At 39.3% G+C, this 20,795-nt stretch overlaps 1 protein-coding gene across 1 annotated transcript; it reads right to left on the reverse strand.

Annotated features, from left to right (window-relative positions):
* Nucleotides 1-1,368: 1,368 nt before the first annotated feature.
* On the reverse strand, nucleotides 1,369-20,382 carry LOC129375048 (synaptic vesicle glycoprotein 2A-like). Its single transcript, XM_055053859.1, has 13 exons — nucleotides 20,241-20,382; nucleotides 14,136-14,857; nucleotides 12,993-13,173; nucleotides 11,474-11,625; nucleotides 10,583-10,716; nucleotides 10,349-10,438; nucleotides 9,678-9,785; nucleotides 9,261-9,349; nucleotides 8,995-9,159; nucleotides 8,306-8,439; nucleotides 6,477-6,683; nucleotides 6,227-6,386; nucleotides 1,369-5,645 (listed from the first exon to the last, which is right to left on the reverse strand). Exons 2-13 carry the CDS (start codon nucleotides 14,743-14,745, stop codon nucleotides 5,462-5,464), a joined length of 2,214 nt encoding a protein of 737 aa, XP_054909834.1. The 5' UTR covers nucleotides 14,746-14,857; nucleotides 20,241-20,382; the 3' UTR covers nucleotides 1,369-5,461.
* Nucleotides 20,383-20,795: the final 413 nt, after the last annotated feature.

Consider the following 20,795-nt stretch of genomic DNA (forward strand, 5'->3'; position numbering starts at 1 on the left):
AGTTTTTTTTCCCCCAAATTGTCTGGTAATAATTGTTAATAATTTGACTTTTATTGCAAAATGCTTATACCTGCTCCTTCATCAGATCTTGACAAGTTTCAGAGTCTGATTTTCACAGTGTTTTGTGGCGTCACATTGACCTCTACACAGTCACATTTGGACCAGCACTGGCAGCTGTGGAAGAGAACCCATAACAAGCTGTACGCTCATCAGGTAACAGATTAGTTTTTACCACCATTTGTTGGAGGTTGAAGAGTTGGGTTGCAGACAGTTATGGGAACAGAATCTGGAAATGATAAATGTCCGTAACTTGGAGACTTTCCTTGGCGTGCACACCGATGAGCTGGGAATGAACCATCTGGGGGATCTGGTGAGTCTTTAGGCGAAAAAGAGTTGATAAACTGGGAGATTCTGACCTTATTTGCAATAATGACTGTTGATGTTAAATCTCTTTTCATGACAAATGCCTTCCAGTGTGTCATCAGCAACAAAGGTATTAGCTCTGATGCTCTTAATTGCATCCTAATGTACTAGATATAATGGCTATGAAAATGTTCTACCAATTGCCATGGCTCGCTCTCACACATTCCTGTATAGGCTTATAACTTCTGATTAAAGTTTGTTATTTCAGTGTTCAGGTCAAAATGTGAGGAAAGGAAGCAGGTTTTGTACAACTTCGATTCCTGTCACGTCTTTCAAGTGTCACTTTTGATGCAATCCTCTGAATAAGTGCATGTGTATTGGAATTGAATGTTTTCCTTTGGAAAGAAGTTCGGCATTGCCATCTTTTATTATGTTCAAATTATGCCTGGGCATTAAAAGTCATGCTGAGCAGAATTCAGCTGAATCATAAAATGGCTCATCTTGAGGTATCACTTACCTTTAAATGCAAATGCAAGACATCATTTTGTTTTTGTTTTTTTTTGGTTTTTTATTTTCAGTATAATTTTTCCTCAAAGAACTGGATAACTGGCACAAATGTGCAAAACCCAGCATGATGAACAAGTCTCACAGAAAATACATACAGCACCTTTTCAGCATCACCAAAATAATCTCAATATCCATGATAATAAATACTATATTTACCAAGATTTTCAGTCTTCATTTACAAAACACAAAGACAACACATAATAGATTTTTTTTTCATATTTAACTTTTTAGAATCGTTTTCTTGAGCTTTTTTTTTCCCACAAAGTCCATACTTTTACATAGAAACATTTACAGTTTCCACACACAATACACTGAATTTTGAAGTGAACTTACATTTAGAGAAGAACCTTTATTAGTTAATAAACAGATCAGAGTCAAACTGAATAAAACACAAATGTAAACTCCTGTTATCCCACAGAAAATGAAGGATTCTCGCTGTTCTCTGCAAATGAGTGTTGTTCCGGGATGGGTTGATTCCTTTTTTTTTCTTTTTTTCGGTAAACAAGTCATTCAGAACCCATTTGAATGTTCATATGAGTTGATCAGACAAATATCATGCCATGAAAACACCTTTAACAGACCACCATAATCAAGGCAAGTAATTCTGGTGTCTATATGCTGCCATAAAACTCAAACCAGAAATAAGTTTTTCATTTGTACATGTATAGATTTTACAGATAGCAACAGTTGGTTACATTTTGGACAGGAGCTTAAACTTTAACAGGAAAACTTTTTAATAAGTCATGGCCTTTCTTTTTGCTTACCTGTCCTCTTTTATTTTATAAACTCAAACAAGTAGGTTCATGTGACGTCTAACTTTTTGTTAATTTATGCATATTTTTGGCTCCCCGTTACTATTGCCTCTTCCCGGCCTTCCCTATCTTGTATATCTGACAAGATTGATGTGTTTCAAGCAGCATCATACTCAGATATTTATTAATAAACAATATGAGTGTCTTGAGGTAACTTGGGTCCAAGCTGTACAAGGAGCACAGTTACCATCGACTGACTGTCACATAAGTTCAACCAACGTTGACCCCAGTTTGATAAAGAACAATCATTGCAAGCAACATACCTATGTCATCATACAACAAAAACACTGCTTCTCTTGCTTTAGACAAAAACAGCTGGCATACAGAACATCCAAGAGATTAGACAATACGATACAAACATGCGTCAAGATCGGCTGCATACAGAAATCTGACGGGTAAAAAAGAAAAAGGATTTTAGCACAGGTGTCACCAAGTCACTACTTTGTAAGTTTTAAGTAAGTTTCGGGTCTTTGTCCTCAAGTCGGGAGCTTGGAATTTCAAGTCGTTTTTTAATTTTTGGCTTGTTTTTTTTTTAATAATGTTCCAATTATGCTAAATGTAAATGATAGACCATGTGTCATCCAGAAACACCCACAGCGTTACGTCCTTACAATTGTACAATTTTTTACTTTCACAGCAATTTCTGAAGGATAGCAAGATACCTGGGTTTTGATTTGTTTTCTAGCAAAATTATACCACTAAGATATTATATCACTTGGAGATGGTATTTCAACGACCATCACACCGCTATTTGAAGAGTTATAACTGTAAAAACAGTACAACACACTGGCTGCAGTAAACACTTGCTTTGTTGTCAATAGTGTTTTTCTCAGCATAGATTGTCTTTAAATATACCCCTACCTGTCAAATTTTGGATTTGGGAATATTTGCATTTTTTCAAGTCAAGTCTCATGTCTTGATTTCAATGAGCCGAGTCCAAGTCATGCGACTCGGGTCCCCACCTCTGGATTTTAGTCACGGTGTTGCCTTGCGTTTAATCAGTCAGGTCATGTCTCTGAAGTCGGCTTCATTTAAGGCCTTTTCAAAGACATTATAATCTATACTGATGGAAAAAATCTAACTAACTAAACGTGTGAACCACCAAGTTTAGTGATTTTGTTTTCCATTCGGTCAGTTTCTATTGAAATAAGCTCCAGTATTCGATTCAATAAACAGCTAGCTTCACTTAGCATTGTAGTTGTAAAAAATAAAATAAAATGTTTTAACTGAGGTTTGTCAAAAAAGCTGGTTTTATGGGAGGTACAAAAGATGCTAAAAAAAAATTAATACATGGAGCATGAAGAACCTCAATGACTTTTTAAGAAATAACTCCTGTCATTTTTATCTGCTGCTTTCACAACTTGCTGTATTAGCTAGCTATGCTACATGGCTAACGCTGGATGCACATGAACTAGCAACAGTTTTTGACCATATGTGAAAGAATAAATGTAGTTTTATAAAGTTACTGAACGTCTGACAGACTTGCACTTCCAGTGCTAATATGTTTGCACCACATTTACTATGCTAAGCTATGCTAACAGAAGTCAGTAGCGGTCTGACTTTGGAATGACATTAAAAATAAACAGTCTGTAGTGTTTATAAGTTTATATTGTGCAGTTATTTCCTTTACTTTAAGCCCTAATCTTTTAAAACGTATTCTTATGTTGTGTTTCAAAGATCATTTAGATTTTGGGCAAGTCCACTTCGCTAATGGAAAAAAAAAAAGTATAAGCTACTGTTGAGTACTTTTATATCAATATAATATATTAATACAACTATAAATAGAAAAAATAGAGGAATTTAAAAACAAGTTTATGAACTACATTTTTTTCTTTACTTTAAAAAATATGTGTAGTAGTAAACAATTATGTGAAAGTAATTATCTTTATTCGTAATAAGAACCTTCTCCTACTTGTTAATTTATTCTTTTAGAAATTCACCTCCTCGTTCTTTTGCAGATTTAATTTCATGCCGCCCGCAACTATAAAATAACAGTACGCTACTAGTAAACACACGTGTACAATTTAGAGGATGTGTTAAGGTCAAAATCTCACACTCACTGATTGTCAGCACACATGATGATGTAAAACGTCAAGACAAACGACGCCAAGAATCAGCAATAAGTTCAATCCGCTTTGTAAGTTGGAGAGCGGTGGAGTGAGCGAATATTTTTCAACAAAAAATTTGTACGGTGAGGAATGACTGAACAGGAGCCCTTAAAATTAACTCATACCTTCCTTATATGCTTTGCTGCCTGTTTTTTTTAGTGTTGGTCCCATTGGTTTAATGAAGTTAAAAGGTGATAAGGCAGGACTTGATCTGATCCCAAGTAGAAACTGCTGCGGTTGTCTGTCTGTCTGTGTCATGTGGCATGCTCTGCACCATGTGCTCAAACATTAGCTAACAGCTTTCCATGCCAAAGAAAGAGCTGCAGCAGTACTAGCTGTTGAATAGTATGACGTTTGAAGCGGCACATCCTGGACTGGTGCGCTCGTAAGTGTCATCCTGAATAGATTTTGGGTTCTGTTTTACTGGAATTTAAAGATGCAGAGTTTTATTTGCAGTTTTAGAACTAATTGTAATCATTTTAATATAATATCACAGTGTGTCTTGATATCTGCAAATCAATCACTGACCTCAAGGACAAAAAAAATCAAATTGGGGAATTATGAACACAATAAGAAACAAAACAACTTCAGAGTAAAACTAACTCGACCTGATTCAGGCCCGGGATTTCCTCCTGAGTCTGAGGACATAAGATGACAAAGAGAGTTGTATTGAATCTTTATGACTACAATAAATCAAAATATAAACACATTCTGCCTACATAGAAACAAGCAGTCAATCAGATCGATGTACATTAACCTTTCTGTGAAGCTAACTCCAAAACCTGATTTTCACCTAAAACAAACATTTCAACCTCGCAGTTGTTCCATCCACAAAAGCTCAAACACAAGTGGCTCCCTTAAAACACACAACTAATGCAGACAAAAAGCACACCACAATGTTCTCCTCTCACACATAAACATTTGACCCAAATCCATCCCTCTCACCCATGAACATCCACACACTGTTACACAACAGGGAGGGTAAACATCGGCTTGACACTGAGGAACCGGATCTAACCAAGAATCCTGTGAAATGCATGTCCGTCTGTCTGAGGAAGTCAGCTTTACTGAAACGTTTTAGTGGGTTTTTGTGGGTAATACCTGCTCCCAGTGGGTCTGGCAGTGATGAGCTGAACTACTTTGACAACAACGAAATAAGTAACAGCTCTGTAAACCAGTCATGGAGATTAAGACACACGAGTAAAGAAGAACGCTGCAATTTCATCTTTCCACCAACAAATGCTTCTTCTTTTCAGTTTTTTCTGCCATTCCACTGTGACCACATCTTAGTACAAACACATATTGAACCACCTTTGTAGGATTAGACTTTTGTAATACCTGTCAGAGCAGCTGAAAATAAGCCACAGGTATTGAGATTTTGTGCAGGTTTTCTAAAAAAAAAAAATAAAAAATGTTGGCTCTTCTTTAATACCTGACATTGAACGATGCGATCCACATTTCAAAGGATTCTGGGCTCACAATAGGGGGGCAGGCAGTCTCTGCTGTTGCTGTGAAACGAACGGGCAGCGCTGAAGCTCTCTGGGATGTTCAGGCCTTTCGCTCTCTCTCTCCCTCCGGCCGAACTCTGCTGCCTGCTGCTGGTCGTCGGCCTCACTGCAACACCTGGCCTCTCGTCTCAGGCAGCTTTGTCGCGAGGAAACTGCCGGCGGCGAGTGCTCCGCCGGCGAATAAGATGGGCACGGCCTTAGTGATGCCCACGAACGACTGGAAGATGCTGATGCCCAGAACAGCTGCCAGTTTGCAGAGGGCGTTCAGGAAACCGAACGCTGTGGTCCTGAAGACAAGAACAGAGAGCAGAGTATTTTAACATAAAGTTTTGTGCAAAAGTCCTAAACCATTCCTCTTTTTGCATCTGAGTATTAATGCTTTCTTGTCATCTCCTTAAAAATCTTTCCTTAGGCTTTCTGAAGGTCATTTCATGATTTCTTCATGTTTTGGTTTTTTTTCTTTGCAGGAGACTTAATGCTTTTTCCCCATCTTCAATCCAGTACCTGCCAATTTTCAGAATATTTTTTTCTTTTCTACATCCATTACTTCTGACCTATGACTCATTCACCCAGAAAAGGCTCCGGTACTGAAATCCTTAACCAGTGACGTTTGTATACATGGCAGAAAATGCTCCAGTTTGGTGTCATAATGATGTAGCATAAAAATCTGTGAAAACTTTTTAGATGTAAAAACACTTACCAAACATCGTTTTAGAATCATAGACTGCTCGTTTTAAGTGTAAAAAACTTCAGGATTTATCCCAACAAAAAAGATTTAAAGCAAATGAATAAGTTTTCACTTCTGGTACCTCAGTCAGAGGGGTTTCCATACTAACTCCGAAGCTGTTTTGTGCTGCTGTTGTGCTACCTTTTATCTGAGGGGTACAGCTCCACCGTTATCACATCCAGGGCGTTCCACGAGGCGATGCTGATACCACCAAACAGACACAAGAGGGCGATCATCCCCGACTCGCTGTTACCGAATATCAAGAAGAAGCAGCTGACGCAGGATATGACGCTAGATCCCGCTGGGGAAGGAGAAAAAAAAAACAGAACTTTGAAATCAATTTTGCAGACATTCCAAATGTAGACATTCAAACTGGATTGCGTTTTCCTACCCAGCATCCTCAAACGGCCGATTTTGTCCATCAAAAGCGCAGACACAATGTTCCCGGGGAGCACAGCTAGTGTGCCAAGGAAGTTGACAAAGTATATCATGTAGGCGTTGTTGAAGTCGTCGCTGAAGTCCAGCATGCAGCCCTCTTTGTTGTGGAGGAACGTGCTGTTGATCAGCTTGCAGTTGATAAACCTGTACTTGAACAAATCTGAGGAGAGAAAGAAGCTGCATAATTTTTGCAACCTCAGAGACTCACATCTAAGGCGAATAAGAACGACTCTTAAAATATTGCAAAAAAATACTTTGGTGCACTCCCTATCACATTTTTTTTTAGTACGGCAAGCAGTAATTTGCATTTTATTTTAAAAAATGGGAATGACTGACTTGTTTTTTGACCTTAGATGAGTCAATAAACTGCCTGTCGTTGCTTAGACAGAAGTTGTTTTAGGGTTTAGAGTACATATGTGGGTTTTTATGGAGCTTTTATCTAAAGTCAGTATCTAACCAGAAGAAGACATCTCTCTCAACTGATTGGATGGAAATCAGAAATCAAGCTCCCCTTTCAAGTCTTGCCACACATTCCCAATTGGGTTTATGCCTGGACTTTAATTAGGCCATTCTAAAACAAAATGCTTTCATCTAAAACCATTCTATTGTCTGTGTAAATTTATGGTGGCCGTCCCACTGGAAAGGGAACCAGCGGGATGGTTCTGGCATCCCTTCAGAACCATCCCGCTCACTTCTGATTCGTTATTTTCATGAACAACCATAGCAACGAAAAGCTGCCATGGTTATGCAGCAGCCAAAAATACCAGAGTAATTTAAAACTACAGTCATCCAGTGCTTAAAAAAAAAAGCTTTTTGGACGAGTGACGGAAATAAAAGCTGTTGTTGGCTTCAAGCGTGAGAGGAAAGAGGTTGCTGCTTTCCCTGAGAAAAATAGGCGTGAATAAATCTGCCACAGCTCAGAATGAAGGGCTACAAAATGTTGGCGAAAGAAGCGTTAGAGGCTCTCAGATGTGATTCCCAGCTTCAACTCTGACACGTTGATTTAGACCTTTGGCAGGAATCAAAACCACGAGCAGAGGACGGTCACAGGGAGTCTGTCTCCGCCCACACGGATAAGTTTGTCTCGTGTTCCCTGTTTGATTGATGCTCTCTGAAGCTCAAAGAGCTGCGTCTCGTCCAATCCCTGTGCTGGATTTGGTTACGATCGGTGCAGCTGAAGAGTAACCCGGGGTAACAAGCATCACAAGGTTTCTGTTGTTGTTTCTCGCTGCTCTTCTTTTTCTGGGTGTTTCACTGTGAAATCGGATGATTTGTTTATGTGTATTAATTTGGAGCAATCTAATTTCCATGGATAAATGTAAACTGTAAATGTAAGTATTTGTTCCCTTTGTGTTTATTTTTTAAAAATCCAGAAAACAATTTACTGACTTGAGTAGAATTGGTCTTCCTCTTGACTTACTGCAATCCTTCTTGTTTGTGTAATATTACATTATTATTATCAGTAATAGTAACATTCCAAATAAATATTTTCTCAGATCTTCTTTTCTATACTAATTTCCATCTTGATGAATTAGAGAAATAAAAAAAAGACACACAGTCTTGTAAAATAGTACGTGTTTTGTTTTGTTTTGTTTTGTTTTGTTTTGTTTTGTTTTGTTTTGCAGGGGAGACTTAAGGGATAAAGACAAAATATCACATTGACATTATAATTACATTACAATAATTACATTATGTTGTCTTGAAGCATGACCGGACAACAGTTTTAACATAAAAACCACACTCCCCACCAAATTCCATTGAACTAATATTTGCTATATTTACCTGTGTTGTAAAACAAGCTGGCGATGAAGGTGCAGTTCCTGAAGAATGTGTGTGTGGAGGTGACGTCCTCAAAGTAGCACTCCTCAAACACTGAGTCTTCAAACACCATGGACTTCATCTTCAGGCTGAGGAACCTGCACAGACAAGCTTTAAATAACTCAGTTGCACTACACTTTTGAATAACTAACTTATATTAGTTATTCCACCTTTAAGAGTTGGACTTTTCAGACAAATGTGTACATTACATTAATTTGACTAAATGTAATGTAGTCAGATTACATTTTGGAAAAAGCATTCACAGCGCGTCAGTGCTCCTATCCCTGTTTTATTATGTTAAATCGTGCACTTTAAGTAGGCTGAATGCATCAAAATGATGATTTTCGCAAAGTTTAAAAGCTTTTGAAATGATTCATAATTGATTTATGATCAGTATAAAAGTTTACACAATGATCCAAAAGCTTTAAATTCTCAATTGTCTTTTTCTTTCTCAGTTTCTGGCAGAAACATAAGAATCTTTGGCCAAGTATTCTCTATGATTTTAGATTATTAGCAGCTGGAAGGATTTTTCTTGATACATTTTTACTTATGGACACTTGCTATGTTGCATAATCAAAGAAACAAGGTGGTTTACAACTGGGAGAGGCTGATGTCCCATTTGGCTACATGTCAGAATAAGAAGAAAGCCCTACTTGTCATTAAAATAGTATCCATCGCGATGGACTTGGTTTTCCAGAGTGAAGTTAAAAGTGACATGCTCCACTCGCTCCTTGGTGAAGGTCTTTGTCCGTGATTCATATTCCTGCTTCTGGATGTACTTGATCATGTCAGGGAACCACACTGTCAGCCCGTAGTAGCTGCAAGGTTTTTTGAAGACAAGACAGATGGAAGATGCACAAAAAATAAGCATGATATATATGAGACACTACATGAACAGTGACGGGTCTCTTCTGTTTACCTGAAAGACATGCTGAACCAAACAGCCATGAGCATAAAGGTGGTCCGTTTGTATTCAGGGCTAAAGCAGGCAAGAATGTTGTTCCGTATCTGCAGCATGTGACGAGAGAAGAAACAAGATTCATTTAAAAGAAATAAAGCCGTATCTCTCTGAAGATAATTTCTAAGCTCTGCATGCTTCTACGAGAGTGAGAACAAATTTTGAGAATCAAAACTGAGTTCCAACCCTCGTTGGTAAGTGTTATTTATTCAGGACGGAGGGTGTAGGCGTCGCATTTAGCAGAGAGTAGGCTGAATGCATCAAAATCTAACAGAACTGTGTCACAGTACTGTGGTTGTGCTGCAGAGTGTGACAAAAAAAAAACAGCCTGGGTTTTAAAAAAGCACATTTTTACCTCTGACAACAGGTTTTACTGACCTGTTGGGAGAGACTCATGATCTTCAGTCTGTAGCGCTGCCAGACGGGGGTGTCTGTGCCAATGTCCACAAACTCATCAACCTGCTTCACAGTCTTTATTGTGGTGACCTTGGAGTAATCAGACACAAGACAGTGAGAGGCTTTCATAGTGGCCAATTTAGGAAATATGTTTGGAAACCTTGCTGGCTTAAGCTTATCTCATAAAAACTAAGTAGAGAGAAAATATTTGCCTCATTAAAATTCTCTCTTTTTTTTTTCTTGTCAAAGTTACATACTTCAGATCTTCACTGACAAAAAGCAGTTTTCAAATGATGGTCTATAGTTTATTAAATGTTAACCATCTTTTTATGTTGATATAATTTGGTACCACACAAATAAAAACCAATTTGATTTGACTGATAAAATAAGATTTAAGCTCCTTACTGTAATCTTAAAGTTCAGTTTCTGAGCCTTCAGAGTCTAGAAGTCAATCAAACTGTATATATGCAAAATATAAATTATATGACACAATACATTTTGAATGTTGCACTATAATGATTCAGGTAAGTGCCGGATTACAAGATGTTTTTCCCAGCCAGCATTTCTGAACTGATGTTTGTTGTCCGTCACCTTTGCGTTTTTTTAACTTTTGTTTTCAGTGATTGCAGCAATTATTTCTCAAGGATACTCACAGTGAACACCTTCTCTGGGTATCCTTTGGCTCTCATGTTTGTGTCATGAACTTGCTTCAGAATCATCCAGCCTTCATCATGCTTCCCATTCTGTTTTGAGAAAGAAATTAAAGACGTGTCACTTCTGACGAAGAAAACTTAAAATGCATCGATATTCCACCAACTTTTTCATCGGTAAAATCTCAAACAAGGTGTGGAGCTCTAAACAGACTGCCTGTCATCTGTTATGCACACCTCTAAGTAGAAGCGTGGGCTCTCAGGCATGGCGTTGAGTGCAGCGATGGCTGCAACAGAAGGAAACGCACAGACCAACACAAACACTCGCCAGCTGTGGAACTGATACGCTGAGCCCATCTGGAAGCTCCACCCTTGGAAGTAAAGACAAATAACAACAAAAGATATTTAACCAAACAAAAACAGGAAAATTTGTTACAACCAAAAGTGAATATAAAGTCAAAACTTGTATTGGTGAGTTAACTTGCTGAAACCCAATATAAATACAAAATATCTTGTCATTATTTGCTCATAGGAGTGAGTTTGAGCACACAAACAGTTTTTGCCAGTGACTGTGTGTAACATGCAATAATTAACCAGATGGTGTTTGGATGAAAATGGATCTCTGCAAAAATACCGCCTACATGTTTTGGATCATTTGGTGAGAGTAAACCAGATTTAGCAGCTCCACATATTTGATGTATGTTCACGTTACTGAGTCACTTGGTTAGTGGGTGTTATAAGTACCTCCATTGTTTGCAATAAATGTGACACTTGCTGAAAAAAACAAGCAATGCTGTTTTTGATTTTGAGTGAAAATGAGGGGTCATAGAGTAGGCTAATTAAACTTGCCTTACAACCACAAAGGGCTACAATGAGTTGAAAACAAGGCAAACCAGGATCCTTGCAAGATTACATAAAAATTATACTAATTTGCAAGTCGTAGTGCAGGCTTTAATCTTCCTTAAGGCCTTTGGGTGAGAAGAATTCTTGCATGTAAAACTAAAACAATTTTAAAAAGAATCACATCTAACAAAATGTTGGCAGAGTAGGGCAGCAGAATAGAGGTAACCTTTATACAAATGTATATATACATTCCTGTGTCTTGATCATTTGTATTTCCATGCTCACCATAGTGTGGGATGATGGCCCAGGCCATGGCGGACGCATAAATTCCTCCAATCATCCAGAACATGCAGAGCCAGCTGAGGTGCTCGCCGCGCTTCTCTTGGGACAGAAATTCAGAGTAGTAGGAGAACACGATGGGGATTGAACCACCAATTCTGTAAAAGTTAGAGTCCAAAGGTCAGCATTGGGGAGTACAGGAAAGTATAAATATTTTGAATTTATTCACTTTATACCCCAAAATGCCAGAATGCATTTTGGGTAGTGGTCCTTATTAACACTGCCACTGTCCTGGGTGTTTTCAGAAATTTTCCTGCTTCATCATATTTGTTTGCGATGAATGGATCAATAATCCATTTCTGCTTAGCTTGCTGACAGATTGAGGAGATATTCCAGCCATTTTAATCAGAAATGTTGCAGCAGGAAGTTATTTAAGACCACCGATATTATCTGGACTAGTGACACAAGACAACAGTGACTGTTGGGCAGTGAGAGTTTGACTCTTATGGTGTTTGTTTTGCTGTCTCATTCTGTACCAAAAAAACCTTCTATTGTTGCTTTAAATCATTCATAGTTGCTATTTATTCCGCTGCCAAGGACACAGACGTTTCTGATTTTGTTTAAAGAGTAAAACTTACCATGACTTCCTGGGCGTCTTTAAAAGGTTACAAATTCTTTTCAACTAATTTACCCTGAGCTGAACATCATCCAATGTTAATTTCCAGTCTGCTCGTAATAAATAACTTTATATGCGGCCTGTTTTGTCATTGACCTTTAGGAGCTTTGTTACTAGCCTTGTTGTACAGGTACATTATTCCCAGTGAGAGTTTTTTGTGGCTCTTTGCGCTAATAAACAAAAAGAGACAAGCAAAAACCTGAAACCCAGGAGCAGCTTGACCTTTAGATGATTGATCTGCCTGGAGCCTCGAAGAATCAATACAAAAATGCTGTTCTTTTTTAGTACATACCAGAATGTATCATTGTTGCTATTTTTCATTTAGAAACTCAAAAAACTAGGAATGAATTGAATATTGAATATTTATTACTGGCTGCCAGTAATAAAGTGGTTAGAGATTTAAAATCAATTCTTCTCTCAGTTGCCTGTCATGTGTAGACACAACAGTTTAAGACCATAGTCATGTCTGATTTATGGAAGAAAAACATTCTTCTAAGCAGCTTTAAAAATGAATGATGAAGAAGATTTTATAGGATTACGAAGTCTGGCTGCTTGGAAGCAAAATATAAAGACATAAGGGATGACTCGAGCTTCTTCTTCTGCCCTGTGTGCTCACTGAGTAGGTTATTGGTTGTAACTCACTGGGAATGATGTTGACCTTTCAATTCACCAGTTCAGTGAAGTGGAAAATACTGGAATAACAATAAAACTCTACATGACAAATACTGTTCTCTTAGGGGATATTGTAAGACAATTTTACATTGATTTGGCGTCATAAACTGGACACCCAAACATCAAAAATACTCTCTAGAGAGAGGAATTCACAAAAAGAGTTAAAGGTGCAATTACCCAACACCTGAGAGGAGGCGGCAAAACAGAAAAGTGCTGTAACCCTGAACGAAGGACGAGAAGAAGGAGAAGATGCTGTTGATGGACAGAGAGATGATGAGGGACTGCCGACGGCCTATCCGGTCCGCCATCGCCCCCCAGAGGAAAGCCCCAACCATCATCCCAAAATACACGATGAGGCCTGTCAGGAGAGCAAACAAAATGTGTTGGCTTTCAACATTTGATGTTTACATACTTGTTTCTATCAGCCAATTCTGAGCAAAATTACTAATTCGCTGTCTTATTAATCTTTGATATTATGTCCTTTACTTGTGTAGTGTTTGATTGCTACCAAGTGTGGTTGGAGCTTATTTCTAAGCTGAATTCTTACACTGGGGTTTATTAAATAAGGGAAGGTATGGATTCAAAACTCATTTGAAAGTAGGTTCTATACATTGAATAATGCTAATATGGTTCTGTAAATGCACTGTAAAAAAAAAAAAGAAGAAACTGAGTTTAAAGATCAACCGGGATTTCAACAAATAGGCCAAGATTTCTTCTTGATTGGGATTTTCAGTTTCAAATGCAGTTTCAAATAATATCATTTGCTGTGAAGTTGTTTGAATCTCTTTCCTGAAGCATCTTACACCAGCAGTTCGAAGGGATACGCCACATTTGAATTTAACAATTGAAATATTTGCCCTTACAAATTTGTTGTTCTGCATCAATTAAATTGCCATAGCTGGCTTGGCAGGAAAACAATCAGTAATATTTGGGAAATTACTTTTTTATCTTGCTCTTGTTCCTTCTCTAGGTTATCTCCCAATATTTTCACAGTGCATAAACCGAGATGGATCTATGGGAATCTATTTTTCAGGAAAGTGTGCGGCATCATTCCTGACAACGTAAGTCTCTAACCCATTAATTATAAATCAAACTAAGACCCCTGACGCAGCTAGAGTTGAAAACTCCCCAAAGACTCTATTGGTTTATGTGGAACCGACTCAAAATAATCAGTACACGTGTGAACAGTGTGATGAAGGAACATGTCGCCAAGCGCAACATTGAGTCACTGAGGTGTTTTAAATAGGACTTGAACAGGTACACTGGTCTCTGACACACAGGAGGACGTTCCCTCAGAAATGATCACCATTAGAGTCTTACCAAGCATGCTTTTGCTGGGCTCAGACAGACACATGTCCTTCTCTGCACTGGGGAGGACAAACCCCACCACGAAGATTTCCACGCCGTCGGCCATCAGTGCCAGCCCCAGCACGAAGTACAGGCTCCACTGGAACTTCCCGTGGCCACATTCCTGTAAGATGGTCTCGTACTGCTGAGCCAGCTCCTCCTGGTCCTTCCGCCTTGCCGCCTCGGACGCCCCGACATCTTTGAACTGCTGAGCCCCGGCTGTTATTGATCCAGGACCTCCGGCCAGGTCGCCTTTCCCAGAATCGGCCCTGGGGATTCCTTGGTACTCCCCCTCGTAGATCTCGTCGTCCTCGTCGTGGCCCTCGGTGGAGTCACTGTGGCCACCCTCATCGTCGTTGGCGGCCTGGCTGTCGCTGCGGTAGTAGCCTCCATCCTGGCTCCCCTGCATAGGGTAGTCATCATCCTCGTCCTCTTCAAAGCGGCTGTAGGACCTCCTGCTGTACTCGTCACTCATCCGATCCACCGAGCGGCCGACTTTCTTTGAGGCCTGCCGCTTGACTTCTTTCGCAATGTCTTTGGCACCTTTTATGAAAGCAGTCCGGTTTTGATAGCCGTCCTCCATTTTAAAGACAATTTAGAAGAAGCAATGGAGGGGAGAGGCCTCTGAAGGTGATGGGGGCTTCCTGTGTTCAGGACAAACCAGGAAGTCTACTCCCAGCTCACTTGATGTACTCCTGAGGAGACACCAGATATAAAGTGAAAAAAGGTTTTACACCACATAATTAAACCGTAGAACAATTGGACCTCTGCATGATTGAGAAGTCCTTCAGATGGCACCAGATTATGAAAACAACATCCCTGGGACTCCTGCAAGTCACCACATCATATCTGGATCAGTTCCAAGAGCCATTTGTAATAAGGGGGAAACCAGCTGCTTTCATAAGCGTGATCAGTGTGGCTTATGCTGATTGCCAAGGCTACTCAGGTTAGCTGAGATACAGGGGGAAAAAAGGCGGGACATTCAGTTTGGCTGTGAGAATCCGGACGAGTTTCCCCAGCACCCAGCTAATTCTGAGATGGGTTAGATCCTGCAGACTTTGTATCTGAATACCGAAGAGGTTAAGAGCTTCTTCTCTTCAAAGCTTTATAGATTACTTGCCTTTGCGTGTTTGCTGTAAGCCTAAGACTGTAGAGTTTTGCGTGGTGCAGCAGTGTGATAAATGTACCTGTACAGTATGAGCCTGCTGCGCCATAAAAATGAAAAAAAAAAAGACTGAGTTGAGTTCTGTAGTTGCATCATTTAGTAGTGTTTTTCATTAGGGCACACAAAATAACACAATCTTGCTTACCGAATACAAATAATTTCTAACACGTTATCTGCACAAAGCAAAATGTGCAAAACTTGTGCTCTGTTGTTACAAATTCAAGTGTAGGTTTAGCTTCTACATGCTAAGCCTACCGTGTAAAGATGATATCTTTGTTCATCCTCAAGCAAAGCTATAAAGTCTGCCTTATCTTAGTTGTGTTTTCCAGATAGAACCACCTTTAGATTAAACCTGATGCTTTCTCGCATCCACACAGTGTCTGCCAAGGTCTTAGCTGTAATTGCAAGCCAAATCATCTGGCCTCAAACAGTACATGGTTTCTGATGGAAATGTTGTGGATTACTCAATTCGAGGTGACAAGCAACGGTGGGGAATTCGAACGAAGCACACTGTGTTGTGATCGTGATCCGTGAAATCTCCAAATCTAGCACTAAAAGACGATTTTCCACACAGTTAAGGAAGAAAACCTGAATAAGTGAGTCAGAGTGAGCCAGTAGCTCGGCTTTGTTTCATCGGTTAAATGTCATGTTTGACAATATTTAATTAGCAGCAGAAAAGCAAAGTAATAAATTTGCCAAAGACGTGTGCAACAGCAAATGAGCCCTGAAATTAAGAAGAAGAAGAAGCTGGCAGTCAGACTCCTGATTCCCCCCCATCTGCTGTGACATCACATCTCCAATAAATGTCGCAGTGTAAAGACCGTTTTTTTAGGGCACCAACTTGTTCTTGCATTTGCTAGATGAGCCCCACATCAATATGTTTATGTACTAGCACACTGAGCCTGGGGTGACTGTGCAATGAGACGAGATGTCACTTTGAATTTGTGCTGCAGCGAACAAGCAGACAGACGATGATGAGATGTCGCTGCACTTTCACCGGTGCTTCAGAAACAAACTCTGACAGGTAATAACAGTCCTGAGAGTGCTTCTCAACAGTAAGCAGGTATACAACACACAATGAACCAGAAGACGCTTTGAAATACTGATGGGACGGCTCCACTGACTTGCCATAAAAACACCTGCTGGCCTCCTCTAATCTATACAATTTCTTCTGTTCATTTAAGTTGCTGGACTCAAATTTGCCGGATATTTTTACAGTTTCTAGTTGATTCTAATTGGTCGGCCTCTTGGCTCAGATCCGACTTTAGAGCAAAATCCACAAATGAGCAAGAGCGTCAAAATCTTGCTCATTTGGAAGTCAAAGTTTTGGAAAATGTCAAAGTTTCTATTAGGTGATGCGAGGTGAAGTTAAGAAATTTTAATGTGGGCCTCCTTCTTCATTATTCAACCAATCAGCATAATGCTGCCACCACCATGCTTTTTAAATTGCAACACTGATCTTACATTTGAAAGCCTCATCTTGGCATCTTCAAGCATGGTTGTTGTTACTGAAAATATGCATTTATGACAAGCCCATCATTTAAAAGACCTCAATGTGACTTGGTTAGAATTAACATAGTACTACTGCTGACTAATGTTAAAAACTCCCAGTTACATCAAATGTTAGAATAAATCTTCCTTAAGGCCTGGGTGAGAAGGATTCTTGCATGTCAATCCAAAGTGCCTCAGGTTTCAAAAGTAACGTTTCTATATCAGTCTCTGTAAAATTATTTCACGAAATCCTGATCAATTTCCTTTGATCGAAGACTGATAGTTTGTGTTGGAGAATTAGACTCTTCAAAAGCTAAGAATGTTGAAACATGGTGGTGGAAGTATCATGCTTCAGTAATGAAAGCTGGAAAATGTCTCAAATTTCTTGCTTTTTTTTTGGCTGTTGAAAATGAAAAAAGATTCTTTTTTTTTTGTTGTTTAAATACACACAACTGAGTGCTGCAGGAAGAGTTGCGAACTAGGTTTTAAAATGATGAACTAAGCTTTTAGTAAGAGGACAATAAAGCCCTGACTTTATTTGCATTAAAGTTTTATGACCTGTGGTTAAAAGCCATATCTAAGCCAGGGAACCAACCAATTTCAAAAATCATCGTCATTTCTTTTTACCAGAATTAAGTCAGAAGCTTTTAAATTGCTAAAAAAAAAAAAGTAACAATAATTTTAAAAAGTATGTGATTTAGATGAAACCTGCAGTACTAATTTCAACCAGTGTACACTGATCTTCTATGTTTCAAACCCCCATGCATTAAAGAAAATCTGCAATCAGCTGAACTGTGTGAACCAAATTTTCCATTTTAGTATTTTGAACATGGTCATTCCATCCTGGAAAGAAAAAATTAACATAAAATGAATACCTTAAAACTAAAACTAATGATAATAATAATAATTTGACATTCATATCGATGGTTGAGTGCTTCATCCCTCATTTTTTCCTCGTGTTTTCCACAAGTCAGACCAACCAGGATGTATCAAGAACTGATTTCACTGTGAAATAAATGACTACTCTACTCTTATGCGAGCTTCTGCGTGTGTGTTGATTTAATTATGTGTTATGTTTCGTCCTGGGCTGCATTTCCAGCCATGAGGCAGCAGATTTCCCTGTCAGCATGACGAGAACAGATCAAAGGAACCCAACCAGGCCTGGTCAGCCAGGCTAAACTGAAGGACTCAAACCTAATAATAACCCCAGATGGACGCAATAATCACACATCCATTATACCAGTTCCTGCACCCAAAAGGTGTCTTACTTGAACAAAATTGGGAGTGCTTTCCTTTAAGCATGCAGAATATTTTATGTGGTCATACAGTTTAATTTTAGTTTAGGAGAAAGAATGCTTAAGGCAGAAATTCAAGTTTCTGGTTCAAGAATTTGGATATTTTGATATATTTCAACTTCTGCGTAATTTGTGTACTGATGGCACTTAACATCTCACTTTAAGAGGTTTAAAATGGGTCAAACAATAAACCTTTTTTTTAATTTTATTTTCATAGTAGCTAATACTAAAGCCTTTATATAAACAAGAACAGCAAGTAGAGATTTGGTTTCAGTGTTATTTTCTTATTTCTGTACTACTGAATATGGCTCAAAAAGAATACATTCTCTTCAGTTTGTATCCCCATTTTGTTCTCAAATGTTGTTTCCCACTTGCAGATCATTTCCTTCAACCATCCATTTCTTCACTATGTACCTATTGACAAACACTTTATTTCTCTTGATGGTAATCTATTGTAGAGATGAATAACTCTGAAAATCCTCCATTTTCAAGTATGAATAGTTTTTCTAGAGTCAATTCCATCCAACTTCTAGATGACCTCATACATCATAATCCATCATCGAATCAAAATACATCTGGTAAAATCCTAGATGTTGGAGTCGGTTTAGCTACTTTTTCTCCCAGTGCACTCCGAGTAGAGCATAGAGAATTACTTTAAGATACCGGTGGACAAAGTGGGTACAAAATGTCCCCAAAACATCTGATTGCAGGAGTGGCGGAAATGTTGTATGTTTCATTATGGCTGACCTTTTAAATGACTTTAAGCCAATTGTGATTTCATCAAGGGGATAATATATGCTGAGAGCAAGCAAAGAGGAAGTTGCTAAAGAAATTGTGTAGTTCGAGACAGAATTGATTTTAAATCACAGTCTGTTTGGAGAGTGTCTCGCTAGTTGTGGGTACATTCAGAAAAGTGCTATAAAAGACAGTTTGAAGCTTGAATAGCTCATAGTGCTTGGATTTGATGTAATGCTCTCTCTCTCCTTTGTGCAGCAAGCAATAATAAAGCTCAGGACTCAGGAGGACTGTCTCAACCATCTTGGGTTTTTCCATTTCAGGTGACGAGAAGAAAGAAATCCACTACAAGAAAAAACTGGAAAAAAGTATCGCCACAAGAGAGAAAGAATACATGTGATAGATAGATAGATAGATAGATAGATAGATAGATAGATAGATAGATAGATAGATAGATAGATAGATAGATAGATAGATAGATAGATAGATAGATAGATAGATAGATAGATAGATAGATAGATAGATAGATAGATAGATAGACAGACAGACAGACAGACAGACAGACAGACAGACAGACAGACAGACAGACAGACAGACAGACAGACAGACAGACAGACAGACAGACAGACAGACAGACAGACAGACACTCAGCTGAGAGAAAAGGAAGAGGAGGAAGGCCTGACGATGATGAGGAGTAATGATAGCTATATTTTTTTCTTCAGACTGACAAGCCTCCATTAGTTTCTCCCTCTTGCTTGTCCTCCATTAAAAAAAACCAATCAATATCAGCTTTATAGTTTCCCTGCAGGGCCGACCAGAACAACCTGTCTTCACATCACGCATCTTATTTATAGTACAGAGATTCCCGTCCGCTGAGTGGAAATAAATCATCTGGACACCTGATAACATCACAAAAGCCAAAGAAAGCGCTAAAAATGTTCCTGAAAGGCTCCACTACCTGCGCTTATATTTATAACAGCAGGATGAAATAAAGAGCAAATATGTGCAACAAGATGTCTGTGTGTACATATATTAATATATAGCTATATATAAAGGCCGCTTACGTCGCTAACAAGGCCAATTTCGCGCCGCTCGAGCGCCAAACGCGGCCAAACATCTCCTGACAGATGCGCTCATTCTGAGAAATCACAGCAGCCCCGTCACGACTTGGATCAGATTCTCTCGATTCACAAAATCGATCCTGATTTCAGCGTGAAGCAAGCCGCTGGTGAGCACGCCCCGTCGCTCTTTTCACATTCTGTCTCAAATGCGTCGAGAAAGAAAGAAAGCGCACACGCAGAGGAGAGGGGGAGAAGTGGGGGTGGGGGTGCCCGCCGCTTCAGGAGGCCACGAGCGACTCAGAGGTTTAATTAGTGTTAAATGGATGCTTACCGTAAATCCCGCAAGCGCCCCTCTCTGCAGCCCGGAGACAGCGAGGAAGAGGATGGAGGAAGCTGTTGCTGTGAGCCGCGTGATGATGCTCCGTGTGTGCGCTCTGGAGAAGGGAGAAGCCCACGCCGTCCACGCACACTCTGTGATGCGCAGGGCTCCCACCTCCGCCCCTCCTCCATTAGAAACCCATCACGAGCGCACTTCATATTCAGTGAAAGGTCTTTCGGCGCAGATGTGCGCAAGATTGCACCTTTTTTTTCCCCCCCCCTTCTTCTTCGTCTTCTTTTTTTTTTTCAAATAATTCGTCTTGATGCATAAAATGTTTTTATACCCGTCTATGTGTGTTCAGCGCATTAACACACACATTTATTTTATTTTAATTTTTTTGCAAACACCATTATCTCCAGACATTAACATCATCGTTGTGTCGACGCGCATGTGCAAGCGCGCCTGACTCCTGTTACCATGCCAACCACTTCGCTGTTCCTCGAGTCTGCACGAGGAAGATGCGCCATGTGAAAAATGTGAACCTCTTCTTCTTCTTCTTCTTCTTCT

Source organism: Poeciliopsis prolifica, unplaced genomic scaffold (genome assembly GCF_027474105.1).
Source record: "Poeciliopsis prolifica strain line A6 unplaced genomic scaffold, Auburn_PproV2 SCAFFOLD038, whole genome shotgun sequence".
Lineage (NCBI taxonomy): Eukaryota > Metazoa > Chordata > Actinopteri > Cyprinodontiformes > Poeciliidae > Poeciliopsis > Poeciliopsis prolifica.